This window comes from Neolamprologus brichardi, chromosome 10 (assembly GCF_056152115.1).
Source record: "Neolamprologus brichardi isolate AB-2024 chromosome 10, ASM5615211v1, whole genome shotgun sequence".
Classification (NCBI taxonomy): Eukaryota; Metazoa; Chordata; class Actinopteri; order Cichliformes; family Cichlidae; genus Neolamprologus; species Neolamprologus brichardi.
Genome location: NC_142113.1, coordinates 11386510 through 11412199, shown reverse-complemented (window position 1 = coordinate 11412199; position 25690 = coordinate 11386510). Strand labels below are relative to the sequence as shown.

The 25690-nt window shown below is 41.7% G+C and overlaps 1 protein-coding gene across 2 annotated transcripts; it reads left to right on the top strand.

Annotated features, from left to right (window-relative positions):
- The first annotated feature begins 953 nt into the window (after positions 1–953).
- si:dkey-175m17.7 (uncharacterized) lies at positions 954–24312 on the top strand. 2 transcript variants are annotated; one of them, XM_006799453.3, is made up of 5 exons: positions 954–1036; positions 1128–1279; positions 15921–18043; positions 18399–18701; positions 20845–24312. In XM_006799453.3, the coding sequence occupies exons 3-5, from the start codon at positions 15937–15939 to the stop codon at positions 21108–21110; spliced, it is 2676 nt and encodes an 891-aa protein (XP_006799516.1). In that variant the 5' UTR covers positions 954–1036; positions 1128–1279; positions 15921–15936; the 3' UTR covers positions 21111–24312. The 2 variants fall into 2 exon arrangements, with proteins under 2 accessions (XP_006799516.1, XP_006799515.1); XM_006799452.3 differs by having other exon boundaries at positions 960–1279.
- Positions 24313–25690: the final 1378 nt, after the last annotated feature.

The following is a 25690-nucleotide window of genomic DNA, read 5'->3' as shown; positions in this document are numbered from 1 at the left end:
GAATATTTACATTTTGTCTGAACTTAAAAGGGCCTTGTTATTGCAGATATGTGAAGTGCTTTCACTGTACTTTCTCTGAAAGCATACATTTCACTGGAGGCTGAACATTCTGATAATAACTGTGGCTATACAGTACTACACAACCCTCAAACCTGAGCTTGGGATATATACTGTACAGAGCCTGTGCTGCCAGTTTCAGGACAAAATCTGCTAAAGAACAAATTCTGAATAAAATATGAAACATTCAGGAGCTAGAAAACATTTTTTGTATTCATCTTAAACCTGTAATCAGCTCTGCCAAAAGCAACAGATGTAGCTTTTCCGTATTTATTTTTATTTCATTTTATTTTTAATCACTTAATTAATGAATTATTGTGGGAAATGTTTTGATTGGAGAGAGTTCCACGTTGAAGTGGGCAAATCAATCAAAAAAGCCACAGTGTCCATATCAATGCTGGTACTGGTATCGGATGGATACTATAGATGTTGTTTCTATCCTCTTAAGTTCAGTATGTAGCCCACTGAATTGTGTTACATTTTTTTTAATGAAAAAATATACCTCAAAAATGCAATATGGAAAATCTCTGTGCCTTTTTGTGTTGACTGTCCTTCTGTTTAATTTATAGCTTATAACTTAAATGACAGAAGTGGACCCAAAGTGCCATAAAGACAGGCACATTTACATTCCAGGTCTCCAAAAGTATCGGTATCGGTATTGGTATCGGCTCTACTTGGTATCCGATCGATACCAAAATTCGCAGTACTGCACACCACCAGTTTTACATTATCCCCTCACTCTTTCACGTCCTCCTCCTCCAGCCCGCACGTGCTGCGTGCTCGCCCCTGAGTCCTTCCTCTCGTGCGTGTAGCCATTGGTTTGGGATGATGTCATCCGCAGTAGAGACAATAGAGCCCTCCTCCCCCGTCACTGTCTCCTCACACACGCTTCGCAGCTCAGAGTGACACACGCTCAGACGTGACGCCAGCTGAGTTAGCCAAGCACCCCTGATGACATTTCCTAATTTATCTGTTTACTGTGAGTCCGGCAGAGCTGTGCATCTTCTAGTCAAAGCAGTTTTTTTTTTTAAGAAATTATTCTTATTTGTGATTTTCCTTTTTCTAATAAGCTTCACGTACAAACGAGCAGGCAGGGGAAGGTGTTACACATCTGGATCATACCAACACATCGGGTCGTGCTATTCGGGCCACTGCAGACATGAGGAGCTCTCATTCCGCTGCGCATAAATGATGAAAACACTACGGGACTGCCACTCTTGATGTAAGTGATGTTATCTTTTATTTTAATTTATTATTGAGTAAGTCGTCGTAGTGCACGGTCCGGTCGGCCTGCAGCCTGTGATAGTCCCCCATCAGCATCTGCTTTCAAACGGTTTATCTCACAGCACAGATCTGCTCCTGAACGCCGTCATTGTGCAGTCATATGAATGCAAGAGAGAGAAACAAGAAGAAGAAGGCAAAGCATGATCGTGCATTTCACCGCTGGCTGCCGGATGCCATCAGTCATCTGTGTTTGCAGTGATAAGTGGCGTGTGCCATTTATTGTGATAAATAACTGCAGCACCGTGGAGGGGCTAAGCAAAGAACGACACGTGAACTCTTAATTATGCACGTCCACGCTTCATCAGAGGCAGGAAGTGAAGGTGCAGGCCTGCTGGCCCGGGCCCGCATTAGCTTCATTTCTCGTCATAGTAAAGGTTAAAAGACCGTGCCACGGTGATGCGATTAAAATAGGGAGAAATTAGACGGTGCGCCATCTACCGACTGCACAAACAGCAAGTAAAAGATTGACAATTACTGGCCTTTAGTAAACATGAGTGCAGAGGAAGAATGCGACTGTTTATTTGCGCTTGTAGTGGTGCTGATGAGATGAGGAGAGCTTGTTGTTTTAAATAGCAGGATCCAGAGATTTTGATGCCATTTACAGAGAGATGAAGGTGCAGATACACATAAATATGCCAGCCTATGTAAGTGACTGATGACCTGTACCTCCACCATTTACACAGGAGGCTGGTGGATTACAGTTAGGCTGTGGTCAGAGTGAAGCAAGCAGGTTGTTTAGCAGCTTCACTAACTTTACCAATGACACAAATCTGCAGGAGAATCACTGCAGTGGCATCGCATAGACACAAAACAGTTTCAGATGTAAACCTGCCCTAGGCTCCATTGTTCCTATTAATATGTCTCTTTAACCTGACACAGTCAGTTGTGGGTTTAGTGATCACCCCGCTGAGAATAATCGTTCAGCTCTGCTGTTCAGTGTTGACTCAGTGCTTCGGTCAACCTGTCCAGGTAAAAGCACGAGCAGTTCTGCTGATGGTCCAACGCTTCTGTCAGACAATGCTAAAAACCTCCATCTATTAAACCAAGGGAAGAGACATCAAGGTAGCATTTAAAAAGTGGTTAAACTGATTAACAGCAGCTGATTAACTATATATATATATTTTCAACCTATGTATAAAACACAGGAACATGAGCATCTATGATCACATAAGAGTGATGTAGTAGCTTGAAGGATATGAAGGTTAACACCCTCATCTTCCCTGTGATGAGTATGCATATTCTTTATGTGCTTGAGTTTAATGTCAGAAGGCACACACATCAGGAAACCATAGAAACAGTGTTACAGCCACGTAGGTGTCCAAAATCACTCGCTATGTACTAGTTTCACAATATATATAATGATAATGTGTGTGTCTGCAGTATTTCAGTGTCCTTAGAAAGTTCCTCATGGAAAGGTACAGCAGGTACATTGCATCATACAGATCCAACAATAATCACTGGCCAAGATATAAAATGGCAATGATAACTTGGCAAATATAAATCTAGTGTTGACTAAAGAGTAAACACTTAGTACCGTAGTAGCATTTTTCTCCATGTGGATGTGCATAATCCTCTGTAACTGGACAAAGGCCTCAAACAGGTCTTCTGTTGTCACACCCAAAGTCAGCAGACTAGTCAGGATGACTGTTAAGTGATCACGGGGTTTGATTGTTACCTGAAATGAATCAGCAAACTCAGTAGCTTCTCCAGAGTGGAGCTGGCCGGTTCTTCTCTGTTTCATGGGAAATTGAATATGTTTGAGTTTAAAACTTTCCATGCTCTCTGACGTGTTATAGACCACAGGAGATTAACTGATCACATTTGCAACCCTGCTGTGAGGAGAAGTGAACGATTCAGAGTCAGATAACTTTATTTATCCTAATGGGGGCAAGTGAGCGAGCAGAGAGCGTTCTATAGTGTGAAAGAGAAAAGTGCAAGGAAGAAAAATAAAAAATAAAATAATATAAAACAACATAACATATACATTGAAGTATTGGTAATGATGGTAATGAATGAAGGGTTGGTTTGGAGACTGCTGGACTGTATGACTGACTGAAACGGGAGCGCTGAATTGGTGGCAAGCAGTTAAAAGTAGATGATTTGATTTGGATTACGAGCTGGTATTTAAAAAAAGGAAAACTAATGTGTGTTGTCATCTGCATGCTCAAATACAGGAAGTCACTGCTTTGCATACATGGATCCTAAATCATTTATAACCAGTGTTGGGGAGTAACGGAATACATGTACCGCCGTTACGTATTTAAAATACAAAATATGAGTAACTGTATTCCGTTACAGTTACCGTTTAAAAAGGTGGTATTTAGAATACAGTTACTTTGTTGAAATAAATGGATTACACAGCGGTACCTTCATGTTTCATATTGTGGCGGGTCAGGACTGTTTGGGTTTTGTTTGACAGCTATGTTCTGTTGTTCCAGGCGGCAGCGTTACGGTTGCCATGGTTACAGGGTGACGCTCTCTCTCTGCGTGTTTCCTGGGTGAGAGAGGCCTTTTTGTTGTTGTTGTGCTAAGCTAATAAGCAGAATGCTACAGGCATAGCTCTAAAGAATGTAGCCTCATAGACAGTGTAGTCCGTGCTGCAGGGAGAATGGACTGCCATACACGTTATGTGTCTGTGAGCGAGGGAGGGAGAAAAAGGAAAAGTATGAGCTGTCATGAGCAAAAACGGGAGCTGGAAGCATGTAAATATAATAATAACCACTGCAGCCAAGAAGAGTGCCTGACGAGCCCAGTTGTAAGTAAGCTATTAAGACTCGACTGTACACCGTGTTCGTGTTTTCCTCCAAAAACAATAAGTTCTGTTGGAGCAGCCTTTCAACGCCTCTCTCTGTCTCTCGCTAGCAAAGTTGACCCAGACAACAAAGTAAAGCTAGTTTTCGGCTACGAGCCTGAGGTATTAGCCAGAGGTCCCTTTACTACGGTTCGGAGCCGCGGACCTTCAGTAACAGTAATAAATCACAGCAATAGTACATTCATGTAGTTGTAAACAGCATGATAATATATTAAGTAATCAAAAGTATTCAGAATACGTTACTCTCATTGAGTAACCTAACGGAATACGTTACAGAATACATTTTGGGGCATGTATTCTGTATTCTGTAATGGAATACATTTTAAAAGTAACCTTCCCAACACTGTTTATAACAAGACGTCTTACGAATGCGAAACGAACACTGAAGTGGTTACTATGCAAGTGAAGTTCTGAAACATTACTAGTTTATTTAAAGGCAAACATACACTAAATATGGCCAAGTGAGTAATAACCCACAGGATTGCCATGATTTCTTTTTAAAGAAACAGCCAATGACAGCCTGTCTGATTAATATGAGCTAATGCACTGAAACATGTGATCCGGCTCCATACAGGGCTCCAGACCTCAAATGAATCCTCCCAACGTGACCTCAGAATCACTCCCACCGTTAGTAATGATTAAATCATTAAGCGTTCCTCCTTCTAAATGTTGATGCCGTCGGCCGGCCTTGGCGCTGAGAGAGATGCCGCGACAGCCCCGGGGTGTCCCGTATTATTATTTTCATGCGCACTCATACTTTCTTAGGGGAGGGGGTTTCTTTTCGAGGATATGAGGGAAAAATAGAAACCGAGTGTTGTTACCACGCTGCAACTAACAGATGCTGCTGTTGACTTTTTTTTTCTTTTTTCTGTTGTAGTTGAGCGACTCTCTGTCAAATAGCATAAGGTTTCGGTGTTACCCGCAAGAGACGAAATGATTTGGGACCCAGTGGAGCTTTTCTGCTCTGCTCCTCCAAAGGTTCTCGTGTGTGTGAGGTCTTTAAACTAGATTTAAAGCCTTCCTGCCCGCCAGTTAAACCATCCCCCTTCACTGGTTTAGATCAGGCTTGTAACAAATGATCACACACAGTCACTCAGAGGGCTTCGCTACGCGTTGTTACATCTTGTTTGACAGTTAATCTTTAGGACTTTTTTTTTTTACCTTTGTTTGTAAGAGTCGCCGTGTCAGAAAGTTACAGTGTGAGCTGAAATCCGGTGGATGGAAACGAGCACATTTCAAGAGTTTTAAAGGTAATTGAGACGGCCTTCTTTTTACAGAGATTATATATTCAAAGAATATTTCTCTTCTTATCTTTACCTGACAGAGGGCTCAAGTCCCAACCAACCACAAAACCTCTTCCTGAGCTCCTTTTGTCACTGTCTATTCTTAGATTTCTATTTTAGGATAGTCATTTCTTTGGCGTTCCGATAAAACTGCACAGAGCTTAAACGCCTTCCTCATTGTTTAACCAGCACGCTGTGCTGTTACACCCCACAGCATCATTGTTTTTTGCGAGGTTTAAGAATACAGCATATAAACAGCAACGAATTAAAATACACTGACAATTAATGGCCTTTAAAATGTCCATGTGAACAAGAGTCCAGAGGAAGACCGCGAGTGTTTATTTGTGCTTGTGGTGATGCTGATGAGACGACGGTGAGAGGCAAAACAGAGTGCTAGCGCTAGATTCGCTAACCTAACTTTACAACCAAAGCACATCTGCAGCGTCATAACACAGAGGCAAACCGGTTTCAAACATAAACGTGCCCTGGGCTGCGTTTTTCCTGTTAATATGGCTCTTTAAATGTGACACGGTCAGTTGTGGGCTTATTGATCACCCCGCTGAGGCTAATCATTCAGCTGCGCTGTTCAGAGTTTGCACAGTTGACCCGGTGCTTTGATGAACCTGCCCAGGTAAAAGCACAAGCCGGTGATTAGCACTGGTTTTCTCCTCGGTTGGTAGGTTGTATTTGGCATTTTTGTTAAATTCAAAAAAGGAGAAGAAGAAGAAGAACTGCACAGATGTGTGAGGGTTATAACACCACACGTCCTATCACTGCTTTGTCTCGGTGATAATTGTTCTTAAATTATTTGCATGGCTTTTTGATAATCCTTCTTGCGGTGCAGCACTTTGGTCAACGTCTGTTGTGTTTAAATGTGCTATGTTCATAAACTGAGTTGACTTAATGCTCACTGATTGGCCAGCTTGTGCTGTTGCTTCCATCACTTTCTGTCTGCTGACTGTGGCGATTAGGTGATGTAATTATTTTGACTTTGCCTCCCTAGCCCGTAGTGATGGAAGCTGTGTTGAGACGGATTGCTGTTAAAATTTAAAGCATGCAAAGAACTAACGCACACCGGCAGAGAGCATAAATGCCTTTTCAGCCAAACAGCAGGGCGTTTTATTTGAGAGGTTGGATATTTAAGAATGGTCGCCAACTATCCTCGTGTGTCATTATTGTAACATTATCATGCCTTTGTTGGCAAAATACTCTGATTTGGGCATCTGAGTCACAACGAAGTCATCACGTACAAGTGAGTTGCCAGACATTTCCTTTGTCTGAAGTGAATGCATCATTAGATGTGCAACTAAGGTCTGATTAGAGTGTGACTCACAATGACTTGCACACATCTCTTTTTTTTAAAACTAGTTTCTTTATCTTGTCTAACTTCACTTAGTCTGAGGTGTCAGTAGTTGTCGCTTGATGTCATTACAGAAAAGCCTGACGTTGATAACGCATTATTTATGCTATTTTAAATGCGCTTCCAAAGCTTTGTTACAAATAATATACTACTGCAATCCAATCCCTTTTTTTCTGACACACATTAATGTAAAACAGTGTTGTAGATGTTAATTTTCTAGCACAAAAGGACAAGAACGTGACGGTTTAAAGTTTACTACGAAAAAACTGAGTCGACAAGAAGCGATGGTGAGCTGTTCCTGATGTTTCTAAACAAGAAAAGGAAGAAAAAGAGATTCTGGGTTCTCACAATAAGGCAACAGAAGGGAGAATTTCATGGTTTGATTCAGGAGTTGAAGCTGTATCACGCCGGCTTTCGTACATTTTTCAGGATTTCAGTTTGGGGCAGTTTGAGCTCACATCTGAGGTGGTAGAGAAATAATTTCAGAGATAGTCAGATTGTATATTCAGTAACGGTGCACATTTTGTTGCCAATTGCAGGATTCTGATTGGTCAATATTGTTTATTTGCATGTGAAAATTTTGAAAATCGAGTTTGCTCCAAAGAAATAAATGCCACAAATTTGTCCTACGAAATTACACAGTCGCTGTGAATGGTCACATTCACATTAAGCATAGGTGAGTCCGAAACACTTTAATAGTGCATGAACGAGTTTCACACGTCTTAAGAATGATGTTAAAGCTGTACACCCAGAACAGCCAAAGCTTAATTTACTAATACATAGACTAACCTAATGAGTAGTGTAATTAATTACTATGTAATATGTAATACACAATCATACCTCAGTCGGTCAATAACACCTGACACTGACACATTAACCTACTTGTTTCTGTGTCAAAATGTTATTCAGATGCGATTCTGACCCACTTTGGCAACCAGCTATCTGTGCTGGGTGCTTTATTAGTCATTATCATTCATATCATACTTAAGATGGGCAGGCGGAGCCTCGCTCCCTGCTCCCTTTTCCTATCTGCAACCCACTGCTGTCACAATTAACATTTCTACCCTGGGGCGTGTTGAAGGGGGGACTACATACTGCCGTGACTCCACTGTCAAGGCACCCAATGATGATGGGCAGAGTATGTGTTTTGCTTACATGTAGAACAAATTTTGTGCGCTTGGTACTTGGCTGCTTCTGGACTGGATGTTTCCCATAATGCTTTGGTGGTCAGCCAAGTGTATTATCAGTGTTTAGCAGTACAACAGAGGAGGAGTTTTCTGCTGCTTGGCTTGTTGAAGCTTAACGCCAAGTCACGCTCGAGTGTTTAAGTCCTGACAGGCCCTGATGATTGGTGCATTATTCTCTGCCATCAACATCCGTGCAAGTCAAGGAAACTTGCTCTGTTTCCTCTTTAATGAAGACATAGAGGTACATAGAGTAACTGGTCTAATTCACTAAGCCACTAAAATCACTAAGTTATATATGTAGAAAAAAAATTAGCTTTTATTTTAAGCTAGAATTATAAAGGATTAGTCTGCACTTTTTTGCAAAGAGTTTTGTGATGAGAAAAGTTCTTTTAAGTACACAATTGTCTTTGTTTTTTTATGTTCCCAAAAATTTCAAAATGTGTAGATTAACATTCAAACGCTAAATGTACAACAAACCGCTGATTGATCACAATTCACAGTGTTATTGCCACAGCCTTCATGGGTCCAATGCCCTCATCATTATTATGGGGGCAGATTTTGCAGGCTGACTGAGCAGGTTGCAACTCCACCAGCTACCATTAGAGTTCAGAGACTCACCAGACACTATGATCACACACTATCACAATACTTCACTCACAATAAGATAATATTGCGATTTTGCAATGTGTTTAGCATTGCAGTAATGTATATTTTGATTTATCACCTTTTTTAGGTACAAATCACAATCTTCAAAGTTAAGCTTTGACAATATGTATTTTATCCAAAGTTATATCCCATCAGTTACTTATGGGGGGGGGGGGGGGGGGGGGGGGGGGGGTAGATTGATGAGATTGACAAGCACACTCCCATTAATCAGTTTGCTATCAGTCTCAAATTGAATAGGGTAAATTTTGGAGTTATATACAATCTGTTTATTATAATGTAACAATTAAAAGTGATAAATTTTTGATGTGTTGCTGTCAACAAAGACAGAAATTCACATTTAACTATTACATTTGACCTCAACAACCTTACTGTTCTACAGCAGTGTAACCAGAATACAACCAGCTGGCAGCCAGTTAGGTTGAGTCAACTCGAGTTGTGCTCACTGACAAAGACTCATTGGTCAGCCAATGTTATCTCAGGATGCTGGTGCATGAGATGAACCCCCTTGTTAAAATACTTGGTTTCAATGTATTGCTACAATATCAAAATATCGTGATACTCTGCTGTATTGATTTTTTTCCCTCTCTCCCGCAAAAGACTGCCAGCTGGTTAGCAGCTACTGAATGTTCATGCGCTTACCTGTAAAGCTTAATATGTAATACATTAATTTGTTCAAGCTGTGCAAAAGTGAGGCAGAACCTTTTAAGGGGAACTGCATATAGGGCTATTTCCAAAACAGAAACAGTCACCACTGAAGTATTGTTACTTTAAATTTGAGGACAACAAGACTCCAGGAAGAAATAGTCCTGCAGCGAACCTTCCATTAAACTGAGAGTGGTATTGATCTCCTTGTGTTACTTCCAGCAAGAAAGGAAAAGAATACATTTTTCAAAGTGCAGAACATATAGTCCTGCTCTTGCATTGCTTCATGATTTTAAATGGGAGTCATCCAGCGTTATAACATTACATGATGTCATAATTTTCACCAAACGGTAATACATAGGCATAAAGAGCTTACTTTATTCATTTTATTATTATATGTTATTAGTGAGCATCCATCAACAATTTGAATCAACACATTTCCTTTACATTTGACACTTTACACTACAGAAATCTGTTAACTAACTTTCACACCAGCTTGTGTCCAGTGCCCATAACTCTTTCTTTCCATCTGTCCGTTTGCTTATGTGTGCGGAAGAGCAAAGAGAGCAGCAGACCGCCTCTTGTCATTTTGTGCCCACTGTCAGCTCAACACAAGCAAAAATGTGGAAATGTGGATCGTCCTCTGACAGAAGCAGCCTGCTCATCAGCCTCTGGAAACAAGTGACTCAAGATGACAAAGTTTCCTCATGCTCAAGAACCCTTAAAAAAAGCATAACAAAAAAAAACCCCACATAGCAGTGGAAGACATTCTTTAAATCAACCCATTTAGAGTTATTGAGCATCCTCAAAGTGGTGTTTGCTCTGCTGCTGTCTGCTCTGCGTTTGCTGTAAGGTGCATTGTGATGAAGTAGCTACTTAAAACGGGGGTGGGGGGGGAGAGAGAAGATATCGCTATCAATCTTGCAAAACCAGACAACCATCTGCTCCCAAAAAACACCAGCTCCCTCCCCTCAACAGCTTGTCCCCAAAAACACTCACTGCAACGCCTCTGCAGCTGGAAATGGACCACACTGCCTAAATCAGCACTGTGACTGATCACTGTGGGGTTATGCAGCGATGGCCCTCCCACTGTAAGCTTTACACTGTCCTCCCGTCATGCATATGAGGGCCTTATTGTGTAATGCATATCAGGATGCACTTCTTTTGTTCTCGAAAAAAAATTGTTGGATTTCTTTAAAATTGCCTGGTTGACACAGGAAATCACTCTTAATGCTTCATTCAAGGAAATTATAATTTTATTGCAGATATTTCTTTGCTGTGGGAGAGTTCAGTCGCATGGAAAAACATTAGGAAGTCTACCTTTTCTTTCTGGTTCTCGCCTGTGACTGTAAAGCCGTTATCTCTGCTCTGCTGGTGGAATATGAGCCGAGGGAGGGCGTCATGATCTCCCCCGCAGGATCATGCAGCTCTTACTAACAGAAACTGAGTGGCACTCTTTTTTTTTCCTCCCCCCAAAAATATTGCTTTTAAAGTGCAAAAGTTTGTATTTCATATCATTTCACTTTTATGCGCTCTAATTCAGAAGCAGCTAATGTGATTTAAAAGCTTAGCAGAGTATAGATATTTTTCCTGAAGTATTCACACATGAGCGTGTGTGTGTGTGTGTGTGTGTGTGTGTGTGTGTGTGTGTGTGTGTGTGTGTGTGTGTGTGTGTGTGTGTGTGTCATTCATCCTGCGGTGCTTGTTTATTCAGTTTCATGTAGCCTGCTGTCAAATGTTTCATACAGAATCCTCAGAAAAGTGCTCAAAACCTATTGAAAATATACAGTTAGCTTTGTGCACATACTGATATGAATTATGAGACTAATACACTTTACATATTACATACAACAGCATTATTTACCATTATTGAAATGTTGTGTGAAGAGTCAGAGTTAGTAACACATTAATTTGTCCCATTAAAAGGATGAAAGGGTTTCTTTTCTAACTTTTTTTAATATCTCAGTGAGCGATAAGCCAGTCCCTTTTGTGCCCATGCTCTGCCAATATGCAATAACAGACTGGTCTTTGTTGTGCATCTGTGTGCGTGTGTGCGTGCGTGTGTGTTTTGGATGCAATTAGAGACAGCCTAGGATCTGTCAACTTCAGCTATTAACGAGGCGCCAGCAATGAGAAACTGTCAAATCCTAAATTGAAAATAACAAGCCTGTTTCTGTGATCACAAAACAATGAGTCTGCCCTTTTAAAAAAGCTTCAAACAAACCCTGTACACTTTGTACCCTCACTATTATTTAAAAAAAAATACAATTACTGGAAATGCATCAGCCCTCGGCATGTACAGCATGTTGGCAGAGAAGGTAGCTCGCAGACTTTTATCAGATTCCATTAGGCGAGCAGATTAATTAGGACCAACCGACTGCAGTGATTTTACATAAACACGGCTAATTAAACACAAATTTGATTAATCGTTTTATCAACAGCTCTCATACCCTCGTTTTATTCTCGCGTACTAACAACCCAATGTGCTTAAAGTATTAGCATAAAAAGTACTTGTTCTGCTGGGGTTTGTTAACCGTCCTCCAAGTACAGGATTTCCTGTACTGCACAAATATGGCTCTTTTTCTGTTGTTTCATATTGCATACACACATTTACATGTTGTTAAATGTTGTGTAATTTGAGGAGTTATTTGAATAAGAGAAATAAAAACTAAAGAACATCTCAAATGTAACTAGGGCCTTTAAACTTTTTTTTCTATAACTGCTTGAAAAAAGTTTGGAGCCGATGCTCTTTAATTCTTGGACATTCTTACTTTGTGATATTTTCTTGAAAACATTGAAGTTTTTCTTATTTCAATTTTAATTAAATGCTCTATCTTACAGTTATAAATAATTTTAAGAAATCCTGGAGATATCCTTTTGGTTTGGTCCATTTTGGCCAAACCTGATCTCTGAAATCCATCTAACCCTGCCAACCAGACCAATCACATCCCATCTCCTTGGCAGATGTGAAAATAGGATCTTTTATCAATCTTTAATGTTGCCTTTGAAGCACTGAATGGGCTTAATTTAGAAGATTAGGCAGAATTCCTAATTGAAAAGCTGTGGTGTCTTTTGTTCTTGCTGTGAAACAACATGCTAACATCACTGGTGTGCTTTGAGTGTTTTCCTTTTTTCTCTGTAGCTGAGTGAAAATGCCACTAACCAGCCTGCACTTTACAGCATGTGACAGAAAAGTAATCAGAGTGATAGAGACTTCCACCATGACAAAACTGGGTCATTGTAACACCCACCCCCTTCACCACAGGCAAGGCTGAAAGAGGAAAAAAAGATGAGGATGTCATCACCAGACTCTGTGCGTGGATATAAGCATGGGGACACTGGAGCGCGGTTTGCTTTCTCTATGGGTTGGTAACTGTGTTGTGGTGGGACCGAAGGCATCCCCAAATCACTTTGACGTGTCCCTTCCTTCCCCGTAGTCTGTGGTTTATAGTGTCACGTTATAATCTGCCTCCCTGTATTTTATCTCTACCCTCTTTTGTTTCTGTCAGCCGGTGTCGTCCCGAGCTATCTGTTCCTCCCAGCACCCACTTTAACCTGTTAGTCTCCCATTGTGCTGAGAGACTTTTGAATGTTGCTTCACAGTTGTAAGCTTAAAAAAGAAAATCCACTCTCAACAATCACTCTCTAAAAACAGCTCTATGTAATTTACCAGGTTGTTTGATGGTCTTCTAGTTTGCTAGATCTGCTAATCTCAAAAGATCAGTATAGGAAGTGCCTTTACGCTTTTAGGCTGAGGGTTAAATTGAAAGAAGTAAACACTGAGGGTCAGTCTGTGAAACCCAGCCACTGCAAGTGCCTGGTTAGCAGCAGTCAGTGTGATCAAATACCGAAAATTTAAATTACAGCTAGGAAGACGTCTGAGATGACAACATTCAAAAGGTGGTTAGAAGTTAATATAATGCTGTGAGGTTTATTTTACTACAAAAAGGTTCATTTCTAAACCATCTTAGTTTGTGATTAATTTTTGAAGTATTAAAGTATTAAAGTAGATGAGTATCTAAAAGCTTAGCCTAAAGGTGTTCTGCACATGAACAGTGCTAATAAAAAGCTGTGGAAGGGTAGAATGACAAATTAAACATTTATTTAGGTCTTTTATCAAAAAAATGCTAAAAACAATGAGAACCCCAGTGATACAGGCCTAAAAACTGGTCAGCAACCGCCTGGCAGCCACTGGTCGACTTCTCCAACTGGTCGGCAAATGGTTGCTGGTAGGTGAAAATGGTCAGAACGAGGTTGCATTAGAAACCTCCTTAAGATTGCATCATTGCTCATTTGCACAATCGCCATGGACACCCATAGAGGGCACCAACTTATCTGCAGTCACTAACTTCTGGCTGTGTGGTAGTGAAACAGAAAAGTGTGGCACATAATGGAAATGGTTACTGTTTCCCTTCAAAGTAAAAGTTAAAAACGTTCTGTCTGTAGTAGCAAGGCACAACTTTAACTTTGAAGAAGATTTGCATTGTTTCAGTGCCACTGGGCAACCAGTTGGTGAATGTTTGCAGACAAGTCAACATCTTCCATGTAAATGTTTAGCAACCAAGGAGGTTTTTGGTGTAGCAGATTTCATCTAGCAACTGTCAACAAACCAACCAGACAGAAAATACACATTTTTCTTAACTAACGTCAGTTGCCAGGGCTCTGGGCTTGTGAGACTGATGCATACAGAAAAGGCTTAAGTCCAGAAATCAATTTTCAGTGACTGAAAACAAGTTGCCCCTTTCACACTTCACCAGTTTATACCAAATTTTCAATCCCAAAGCATTAAACATTAAACAAGCAGACAGTAAAACAGCCTCCCCCAGCTATAAGGTTAACCAGGCTGTACACCTTTTATGGCTGAAGTAAAGGCAGGAGTTAATGTATAGTTTTTATTTTCTTTGTCAGAGAAAACTGTGTTTAGAGCTTAACGCAAACATTAGCATCCTAATATCCTCCCAGCTGACCAGCCCTGGCACCAGTGCAACCATATCTGCAAGTATGGCAAAAAGGAAATTAAAGCAGTCCATCAACCAAACAACTCACGGCACAGTAAACATCACAGACAGAGTATATGTGCCAGTGGGTGGATTTTACCTCAACGACAATAATATGTCATTTTAACCTTTCAAAGCAGACCTAGTTTATAATGAATGTACCAAAAAAAAGTGTAAAAATTTCAATTCTGACATTGTGAAGTAACTGCAGCGACCTGTTATTAGAAGCATTACTCATTCAGACAGTTAATGCTATAGAGACACTTCGATGTGTGTTTTATTATTACACTGACTTCATCTATTTTTGCTGCGTCATGATGTGAAAACTTTCTCTCTCTCCAGCTGAGCCGTGTTGTTGTCTACATGGTGACCTTCTGTTTATACCATGGCCTGGACAAATGCTTGTTTTTAATCGGCCCAAAGGATGTGGTTAAATTAGTTGCTACCAAAGACAGGGTGAACGGCCTAATGGCTGTGGGCAGGAAGTCTTTCATCTCAGATAATCACAAAGTGAAGAATCTCACTGAGTCATTAGCTAACTGTGAGTCACTAGGATGTTCCGCAGTGAAAATGCACTGCAGAGACGGAAATACAAAAAGACATTTTGTGCCGAATTCAACAGATTGAAAAACATTAAGTGCCCAAATCAGCTTGGCATCCACATACATATTTCAGCATACAAACAAAATAAAGGCTACATAATGTTAACATCCAGAACATACTATGTTCAGCAGTATATTCAGCTGCTTTTAACATGGTCTGTTATTTCATGTTCACACATCTTGTTGGGGACCTCTCAGAGGGATGAAGGTTACTGAATCTTGTTTGATGCAGCTTTTGCAACAGAGCTGCTAAGAAGCCTCACTGCTATCAGGATTAGCTAGGATTATTTGCTGCTAACAGCAAACAGGTTCGCACTCTTGAACCTTTGGATTCAGAATCTCACAGTTGAATGCCAACAGGATTACCCGGGAGCAGTTTCAAACTGAATGTCAGATTCCTATAAATACAGATGAAGGTTAAAGCGTCTGTCCACTGGCCCTGGTATAAGCGGACTGAGACTGTGCAGTGCATGTTTAAATGGATTCCTTAAAAGTCATTACTCCTGTGATATCCATTCACCTTAAACATGCACCTCTATGGGTCTTCACTTCATAGAATTTCTCTTTCATTTGCAGCAAGTATGAAGAGAAATACCACCAAGTTAATAAAGGTCAAAACAGAGATTGTTGGTCGGTTGTTTTGTATTTACTCTTGGCATGGTTTGTCACGAGGAAGACACCTTTACAGGTGACTTACAAAAATATACAAAACCTAAAAAGCTGTCGATGTTGTGAAAATAGTTGTCATTGTTGTTGAGGATTTGGAGCTTTACTTTACATTTCACAAATAATTTTGCTCTTCAAAAAAACCACTGAAAGCTGTAATTACAAAAAATCTTTCATTTGCATCTGTGTACGTCATACAACTCAGGAGCTGCAAGGCAATGTTCATAATCTTTTATGAGCATGTGCTGTTTGCATCTAAACTGAAGGAATGTAAAGTGTGCCCCTCATTTCCAGTGTATATGTGAACTAAGACTAAATCCCTGACTATTTTCTCTATCTCTCTTTTTCCCCTTTCACTGGACAGCTTTGCATAAACCCAGATGCCTCCCCTCCCTCTTGACGAACGCATAGTGGTCATTCAGCGCCCCAAAAATTTAGCCCTTTGCGAGGCTTCCCCACAGACTATCCCGCAGCACTCCTCTCATCTCACAGCCTCCTCCAATGGACAAGTCGCTCAACCTGCTCATCTCCATCCTTCTCAGTCCCAATTTTATTCACCCACCTGTAAATCTCTGACTCTGGAATGCAAGCGCAGGTCCTCTCGTGTGCAGAAATTCAAGAGCGACCAACCTGTCCTCCCGGCGGCCGTCAGACACATCCCTAGCCACTGCCACAGCAATGGCACGGTAACTCTCGGCCCGCGTCTGCCCTCACACACGCATACTATTGATATCAGAGTGTCATTGGACAAAGGAGGAAGAGGTGGTGGAGGAGGAGGAGGATTCAGCAACTCATTAGGGCGTAGCGGGAGTATAAAAAGTGGCAGAGGGAAATGTGTCTCTTCAGGGTTCGAACAAGGACAGTGTGAGAGAAAAACCGGAACTGCAGGGAGGCCAGGTGGCGTCGAACACAGGCCACAGCGAATTCGTCAGCTGTCATCAGCCCCTGGTGGGGTCCTACAGTTTGTCCCCGCCCAGGCGCATCAGCATAAGTTTAGGAGTGAAAAGGAGAAGGAAAACACTGGTTTTCTTAACAGAGGTGACCACGAGTTTTCCTCTATAGGTCACAGGACAAGCACCAAACTGGGACCAGTCCATCAAAGCCTAAATAGTCACAGTCTGACCCACCACCACAACTCTGTCCCTTTGCCCCATGCTGCCATCCTAAACTCCACCTACCCCCCATCTCCTTCCTCCCAACCCACCTATGTCGCAGCCTCTCTTCAGCAACGTAGACAGCCTCACCCAGCCTCTCAACCCAGGGATCACCGCCCTCACCTTCTTCATGGTTTACCCCTCTCTCCTTGCTCCTCCCACCCTGGAGGGTTCCCCAGCCCTGACCACACCTGCACCATCGACTGCGCGCACCCATTCAGTTGTGGCTGCTGGCGGTTGGTAAGATGCAGAGGGTGTAAAGGGCACTCGGCTAGCTTTCAAGGAGGTGGTGGAAGCACTTCCACCTCGTTTTCCTGTGGTCACAATGTTGGAGCAGTAAAGAGAGGAGGTAAAGAAATGGGCCTGAGAAATCTGGGTGGGTGTCTCTCCAACGCCTCCACCTCTAACACCTCATCTTCTAACAGCACTGCTTCTGAGTGTCGCGCGGGCCTGTTCAAACCTCTCCGCTGTGCCTCCTGCTCTGGTGAGGCTGGAAACTTTGAGAGTCCTGCTATTCTTCGCAAAAAACTTGTAGGAGGATGTCTTCCCTGCACCCCGCTGTCCTCTTCTGCCCCTCTGCGGGCAATACAGAGCTGCGTCACAGGCTGCAACCCCAAAGCTTCCCAAACGGGCAGTTCCACCTGCAGCTACTGCAGCAGCGACCCCATAGTGGTCACATACAACCCTCGCAGAGGCAAACCCCCAGGAAGAAGCATTCCAGCAGCTCATCCGATGTCTGTGTATCAAGCCGATGATGACGACTACAGCGTGCGCACCATCTGGCCCGAAGAATTGGCCAAGAAGATGACCCACTCCAAAGCTCAAAAAAATCACTGTGCTGGGATAGGTGTAGGAGTCGCAAAAACCTGTGCGAGTCAGACCCAAAATGGCAGTAATGGAACAGGGCTCGTTCTCCTGGACTGTCAAAACCTCAAGGAGTACGCACAGACGCAGCTCACAGACCACGCTGGACGGAGGCGGCTTCAGCAGGGCAAAATGGCAGCCCTCGATTTTATGGGCTGCAGGTCAGGACCGCAGTACGACGACGGTCGGAGCTCGCTGAAGAGGCTTTTGAATAAAGCCGAGGATGCGGGAATGAGCGATGGGCCTGACCATGACGAAGACGCAGCATATCCCTCCTCCCCCTCTCCCCGCTCTGCCTCCCCACCGTCACCTGTGTCCTTTTCCCCTCCACCATCCGCCCCCACTACGCTAATCAAACCCAAGCCCTGGCAGAGAGACAGGGAGGGAGGACACACTCTGTCGTCGGCTCAGTCACTTCACCTGGCCTTGAACTCCCTGAACAGAGAGCAAGATGAGGAGAACAACAGAAGTAAGAACAGCTTAAAATCCAATTGTGTTGAGGCCATTGCGGTCAGTGATGTAAACCTGGGTCATAATAGCTGGTGTCAGCTCGTTTTGATCACAGCTGTTGATCAAAAATCTTTTGGTTAGCTTCATTTTATGACAGTGTTAATGTTCTAGTGCAACCTGCTTTTATAATCTACCAATAACGCACACAGAATAATATGACCCACTTTTGCATCAGGGACAGAATTGCAGATTCACTTTAGTTTTTGTCGTTGCATTGTATTGATTTTTTAAGTATTCTCTTGATTTGGTGCTTTGTTGTAGCAGCTACTTGTTACTCACAGTTAACACCACCTCTCCACACTATCGCTTCCCAGTGCGCCTCTCTCTGCCGCTCTCCTCTTCCTTGCCGGCTTCTCTTTCCGATGAGTCTGTGATGACTCCCGATGCGGAGAACGCTGTGGTCAGTCCCATCCTGCCCTTCCTGTATCTGGGAAATGAGAGAGATGCTCAGGACCTGGACCTGCTCCTACGCCTCAACATCGGCTACGTGGTCAACGTGACCACACACCTGCCTCTCTACCACGTCAGCTCTGGACTGCGCTACAAAAGGATCCCAGCCACCGACAACAGCAAGCAAAACCTTCGACAGTACTTCGAGGAGGTTTTTGAGTTTATTGGTGAGTGCTCCACCTCTTGTACATTGATGTGTGCAGTGTTGGGCACTGTGGTGGGATTACTTTATTAGGTAATAAGGGGTTAAAAGTTCTACTTTAGTAATTACTAGTGCTGTCAGCGTTAATCTCGATAAAATGATGTTAACACCATAACCGCATTAACGCGGCAAATCTCCTGTAGCGAGTTAACGTGAATTGCCCCGTGTGAGGGCTACACGGCGTCAACGTGTTTGGCGTTAACATCATTTTAACGAGATTAACGCTGACACCACTAGTAATTACATTTTAAATACTAATCCAAATAATGGGACACTTAGCTTGTTTGTGGACCTACCGGCATTTATATAGAAGCTTGATATCAGTTTCTGCATTACGTAGAGAGAGACGTAGTACATGCTATCTTAGCTATCTTTCAGATGTAAAAAGGGGTTAGCCTTTACCAAAAATGTCAGCTTACGTGCTAACTAGTAGCTGTGTCAGCACTGAAGTAGTAAACCTACTGCCAAGAATTAGCAATTTTGTTGTGAGTGGGAGCTAGCATGCTAACATCAGAGCAATGCTAATTTTTAACTGTGCTAATTTATGTGTTATGTACAGAATGCATTGCATTTGGGCATGAAGCAGCATCAAATTACTTCATTAACCAAGAAACATTATTGAGAAGCAATTCTAGACAAAAAATGTCAAGCTGGGCCAATCTAAAAACCACAATATGATTATGCCACAGATGACCAGAGTGGGCATCTATAACCAATATTTCCCCGAGTCATGCCCTCTCGTCTAATATTGTTTTGAATAAGCACATGTGTGTGCAGGCACCCACATAGCATCTTAAATACACTGATCAGTCACCTTATTAGGTGAACCTTGCTAGGACCCCGTTTGCCTTAGAACGATCCAGAACTTTAAACAATGCTCAGTTGGTACTAAGGGGGCCAAGCGTGCCAAGAATTTACCCCCCACACCATTACGACACCACCAGCAACATGAACTATCGATAAAATGTAGCATAACACTTCAGCAATCTTCTTTTGGCTTATTTTGATGAGCCCGTGTGGATTGTAGCTCCAGTTGGCATCTGGTGTGGTCTTCTGCCATGTGATTATTGTGTTAACAAGCATTTAGCAAGGCGGTGATAATCCTATTTTATTAAGAAACTTTATTAGAAAGAGAGCGAGGTCAAAGAAGACGTAGAAGTCTGGAAGAAGAAAAATTCTATTTTTAAAATAAAATTTTGTGGCCAAGACAGCAAACCTTTTAGAGTGTTTTAGTAGATTTCACTGTTGATTCTATAAATGTAGTTTTTATGTACTAGTGAACAATGAAATTAAAACTAATTAAGGTAATACATCAATTTGTCCAAATAAGTGCCTGAATGACTTCCAAGTGGCATACTTCTAGGAGGACACTGGTCTGAACTGGAGAACTCATTTGTACCAGCATCTCAACTGTCACGGTCCCACTGCTCTTCAAACACAAAAACAAGCCTCTGTCTCATTACTGCAACAGCTAGTGAGCTCAATTAGTATTGCATGGTATGCAGGTAGGACCCGCAGTTGGTCATGTTGATAAAAGGATAGTGTAGCAAAATTTAAGGTTAACAAGCTTCCCCTTACCAGAAGGTGTAGGAATGACATTGAGCATATGTTTATTAAGACGTCGAGCAGATAGCTGTTCCTGTCACTTTTATTTTTCAATCATGAGCTAATGTTCAAACAGTGGTTACTCAGTGTCAGAGTGTTTGCGGGATGCTTTATTACTCCTTGCTGTGACTTCAGCTAAAGTCAGTAGTCTGCGATAACTGTTGCCTGGTAACCTGAGAGGAAAGGCAGTGACTTGCAATGTGATTGTTAGTTCCTTTGTTTCCTTTAAAAGCTATTGTGTTAGTGTCTATTGTGTCTATGAGGTGAATTGCTGACTCTGTGCCATGCACTCTGTGATTCACCTACAAGTTTATTTAATAGCTGGTAAAACTTTTTCTTTAAAGTTACAAATGAAATGAATTATTAAAAGCAAGTGCTGATGATGTACATGTTGCTAAATGTGTGTTACTTGTGTTTAGAAAAAAACTGATGCAGTGTTAGGTCATTTTTTTTACTTCTTGAATGAAAACTGAGCTCATCCGTTTTGTTGCTCTCATCCACAGAGGAGGCATATCAGAGTGGACAGGGAGTGCTGGTACACTGCCAGGCAGGCGTGTCCCGTTCTGCAACCATTGTCATCGCCTACCTTATGAAGCACACCCTCATGACAATGACAGATGCCTACAAATACGTGCGGAGCCGCCGTCCTGTGGTGTCGCCGAATCTCAACTTCATGGGCCAGCTTTTGGAGTTCGAGAGGGACCTCAACTCTGGGGTGACTCCTCGCATCTTGATGCCTAAGCTTAACGGTGTGGAGACGCAGGTGTGAGAAGGGTCAGGGGTCGCGAGTGTATGGAGGGAGTTAGCGCAGGTTAAAGAGAGAGCAGGACTGAAGTGGCATTGATGAGGCATGAAGGGAGGACTGGAAAATGCTGTTGTGTTTGGCAGTTAGTGCACTTTTCATACTGTGAGACAAAAGACTGGACGGTTCAGTTGTTTAAGTAGTCGTTCTTAGACAACTTGATCTCCATCCAGCGTCTTGTTTTTAAGATAATGTGCCAATATTTTGTATATATCTAACATCACTCAGATATCTCAACACGTTTTTCTTTTTCGTCTAATGCCTCTTCCTTTCCATTCCCATTGTTTACAGTCACAGTAACACATTGGAAGATACTGACTCTGTTGCCATGAATCATAAATGCATGCAGAAATGGAAAGGAGGGACTTTAATACTGCTTCCACTGAACCACTTGGATGCTTCCACCATATGTAGCAACACAGAGGTCATTTCGATGCACTTTATTTTCCGTGCGTATGTTTTAGTATCACCAACTGAATTGTCACAAAGATGAGAAGAATTTGTCATGCAGACCTCAGACAGTGTTTTTGGTTCATATTAACATTTTGTTTTGTTTTGTTTTTTGTTTTTTACTAATTTCAACACTGTGCAATAGAGCATTATGGAGCCAGGAAGGAAACGTATCACAAAACGTGACAAACAGAGCTTGACGCTGGTAATGGCAGTTTTTATTTGAGTGGAGCAGCCTGTGTAGTAGAAAAGAATAGCCGTGCAGTATTGAACATTACACTTATTATGCAGGTTAATACACTAAAAGTAGCTTGTAATGAAAGTGGGAATGAGAGCGCAACACTTTTTTTTTACACTCTATGATTTCAAAAAATATTTAAAGGTTTTTCTGCTACGATGACACTGTGCAGTGTGCGTGGTTTCTTTTGTGGTTACTTTATAAGAGAGACATTTTTTTAAGCATGAATTTGTCCTGTTAGGGGGCGTGGCCCAATATTTTTTCAAATTAAAGAGCACACAATAGTTCGATATAACATTAACATTTGTTTAATGTTAGCGTAGCCTATCTGGTTGGAAACTGTGAGCTAAATTGTTTAATTTCTGTGTTTGTGGGGAATTTGTGTTGTTTTTGTTTTTCTAAACAGCAATGCGAAAAATAGATGCTTTTATTTTGTACCGTTTTTTAATTGCGACCTAGGTGTCGTTTCATAAATGGGATCGCCAGAACGGGGCTGAAGTTATTTTTTTCATGAATTTTACTACTTTACAAGTCCTCGAGACAAATATACTTTAATATTTTCATACCTTTGTGAACAAGTTGGAGGTTTTTAGCTGATGCTAATGTTGTTAGCCCCTGTTCTTTCGCCTTGCTTTCCATACTGAATTTCTTCCTCGTGCGCGTCATGACTATGCATTCTCTTTCATTATGAAGGCTTTGGTTTGATTAGAAAAGGGCATTCGTTTCACTGTGAATCAGTCCAAATGTAAATCCTATTCAGGTTTAAGGTGTAACATACTAAAACAATGAGACTTGCGTTTAAAAACGATCTCATTGCAAAGTATAGTTACCTGACTTCCCCTTAAGTTGCTTACGAACTAGTTGCTAATAAATAACCTCTAGGCAACCACTTTGAATCCCAAGGAAATTGCACCCAACTGACTGCAACTGTTTAGAGACAGGTTGCCTCCCGCCAGGCAGCCTGTCTCTAAACAGTTGCAGTCCAATTTGAACTGACTGCAATCACTCTCAGTCACATTGATTGCCATCATGTTGCATTCAATTATAGTCAGGCTGCGTCGATGAGAGAAACCTGTCTGTGATGCATCTCTTTGCAATAGGACTCCACTCAACTTGTTGTCTGCTGGTTGGATTCTGGCCGTTTTCCTATAGAAAAGCAACAGTGCTGAATTCCTGTATCATTTTGCAGTAAAATTGCTGTTCCTGCAGCAGCTATGTCAATATTTCAGAATAAATAGATCTATTTCAGAGGTTCTGACTGAACTCTGAATGGAAGTCGTCTATGGTTATGTCGAGACTGCAGCAGGCTTTGACTTCTTACTGATTTTTTTACAGCTACTCATGTATTATCACAAACAGACTGCATGCCGATACCAGACCGATAGCAGACTACCTCTGTCTCACTGCTTCTTCACATTGGGCCAAAGTCATTTTAAAGACGGCTGACTGCGAGTGGTTGCATATCGGGTCGTCGTTTCCAGAGCAACAATTTCAAAGACAACAATATCGCAAATTCATTGCACATGGTTGCGGTAATTTGGGTCGTGCAGTGGTGGTCTGTCTGTAGCATAAATGTGAGGCTTTAAATCAGGCATAGCTCATCTGTGAACTGATTAGAGCTGCTGTTTTGAAATCTGCTAAGATAGAAAATTAGTTTATACATTTTCTAGTCTGATATCATATGTGACATATATGCAGTACTCTTCCCATCCTCAGTTTAACAGGCACAGAAATAAAGACTCAGTCCGTCAAAGAAAGGTCTACAAATAGGGGACATTTGTGCTTGTTTTCCATTAATCCAACCTTTCTGTTTATCCTGAGTCGCAGGGGGGCTGTAGCCTCCCAGCTGTCGTAGGCCATGCTCTCACCTCTTAGACTTTAAAGACAGAAGAAAGAAGTGGTAGTGCAGACTTGCCAATGACTGTAAAGTTCAAGGATTTGGAATATGTTTCTTAATAATCTCATAGCTGACCACAATGTGACAATATGTCAGGTTACAGGTGGAAGCTACGACCCAAATAAATCCAGATTTGCAGACAAATTCACAAAATTTAAAACTTTTAAATTCATTTTACAATATGTTAACCAAATCCTAGTTGTTGCTTCTTCCACATTTTTTAACTAGTAATTTAAAAAAAATCCCCTGATACAATTTTCTAAAACCAAAATGCCTTCAGGTTAAGCAGTTTGAATAAGACTTTAAGAAGTTATCCTGAAACTTTTTTGGATTTAAGTGACTTTAAGAAAAGGTCTATATTTTTGTACCGTCTTCATCATGTTGGAGTGTACCCACGTACGCCCGTTGTTGTTGTTTTTCTGTTTTTTACATGACTCTTTGTTTTGTATACGAAAGACCGTCTGTACGGAATGACATCTTCCTACTCTGCTGTGATAATGTGGATCGGATCTTCTTTGAGTTGCAATGCATCCACTGTTATCAGACCTCTGTAAACTTGGGAGTGGGTGGGTGGGTGGGTGTTTTTTTTTGGGGGGGGGGGGACTCAACTCGCCGTATTCCTGTTTTTACCTCTCGCCTTTATTTCAGCTGGAGAAACATCAACCAAACGTGCAGTTCGCTCCTCCTGTCTCTCCAGCTCAGCTCGCAGTTAGGAGAGGGGGTAACGTTTGAAGAGGGCCTCTTACTATTGCTCCTTTTATACGGACTTTATATGCAAAGTGGCTGCCGAAGCAATTTCTTTGAATTCTACACTGTATGGACTTGCTGTGCAGTCGAGTCGTTGCTGACCTCAGATGTTTGTACTCGAGAGACAAATCGAAAGGAAGTTTCTCTTTAATTGTCATGAACTGAAGGGCCAGTGTCTCTGTGAGTGTCCGTATGTGCGTACAGTTTTTTCTTCTTTTTTTTTTTGTTCTCTTTTTTTGCACTTGAAAAGAGGAAAGTTGTTACTGTGTGTAAACCAGTGCATTGCTTATTTGTGGGAACTGGATTAACCTGGTTTGTATTTTACTGCTTCTTTTTAGATATTGTGTTACTCCCTGTACCAAATACTGAGTTTAAGGATATTGATTCATTGGTATGATGATGATGATGATGATGATGATGATGGGGTAACTCAAGAGAAAAAGTAGACCACCCCGTTCCTAAAGGGGGTAAGAACTCTTCAGGTTTGCCTATCAGAGTAATGCTGTGCTGATTCGCTGTCCTTCTTCCTCCAGAGACCTAAAAAAAACCTCATGTTATCAAACCTGTGATGCTCTTCTGTGCCCCCCTTCCCACCCTTTTCATAATGGATTGTTAATCTTAAGCAAATGTAATATTTTCATATTGTAATAACTGGTCCTCGTATTTAAAAAACATTTTTACCTTCATGTACCGACTATACTCTTCATAATTCTTTGAGGTGCACTGTGACAAATACAATGCTGCTATATCACAAAGACTATTATTCTGCACGTCACATTTAGCCGATGCCAAAAGCTAAAGGTGACCGATACAAAGTGGGCTCAAATACAGAGGCCCTGCTTCCATTGTTTGAATTCAATCCAGGCTTCTTTGTGCTGCCTCGGTGCGGTGTATTAATCTCAAAGCGACTTTGTGCACAACTGTAGGATCTGTAGCTGTCCTGTTGGTCTTCCTTTACAAGCATGACTGGATGGGAAGAAAGAGTCAAATGTAGCAGTTTCTAAAAGCTCATCTCATTCCTGACAGCGGTTAAAAAGTCTGTGATGTCTTTTTCTGCAGATTAAATCTATTCCAAACACAGAAGAAACAATTTATGGGTGAATTCTAATTAGCTGATTATTTCTAACCGATTTTGAACCATCGTGAGTTTTTTTTTTCAGCAGGTGATGGTGCAGATGTGGAAGCAGTTCCGCTTCAGTGTTCTTTGCAAATAAG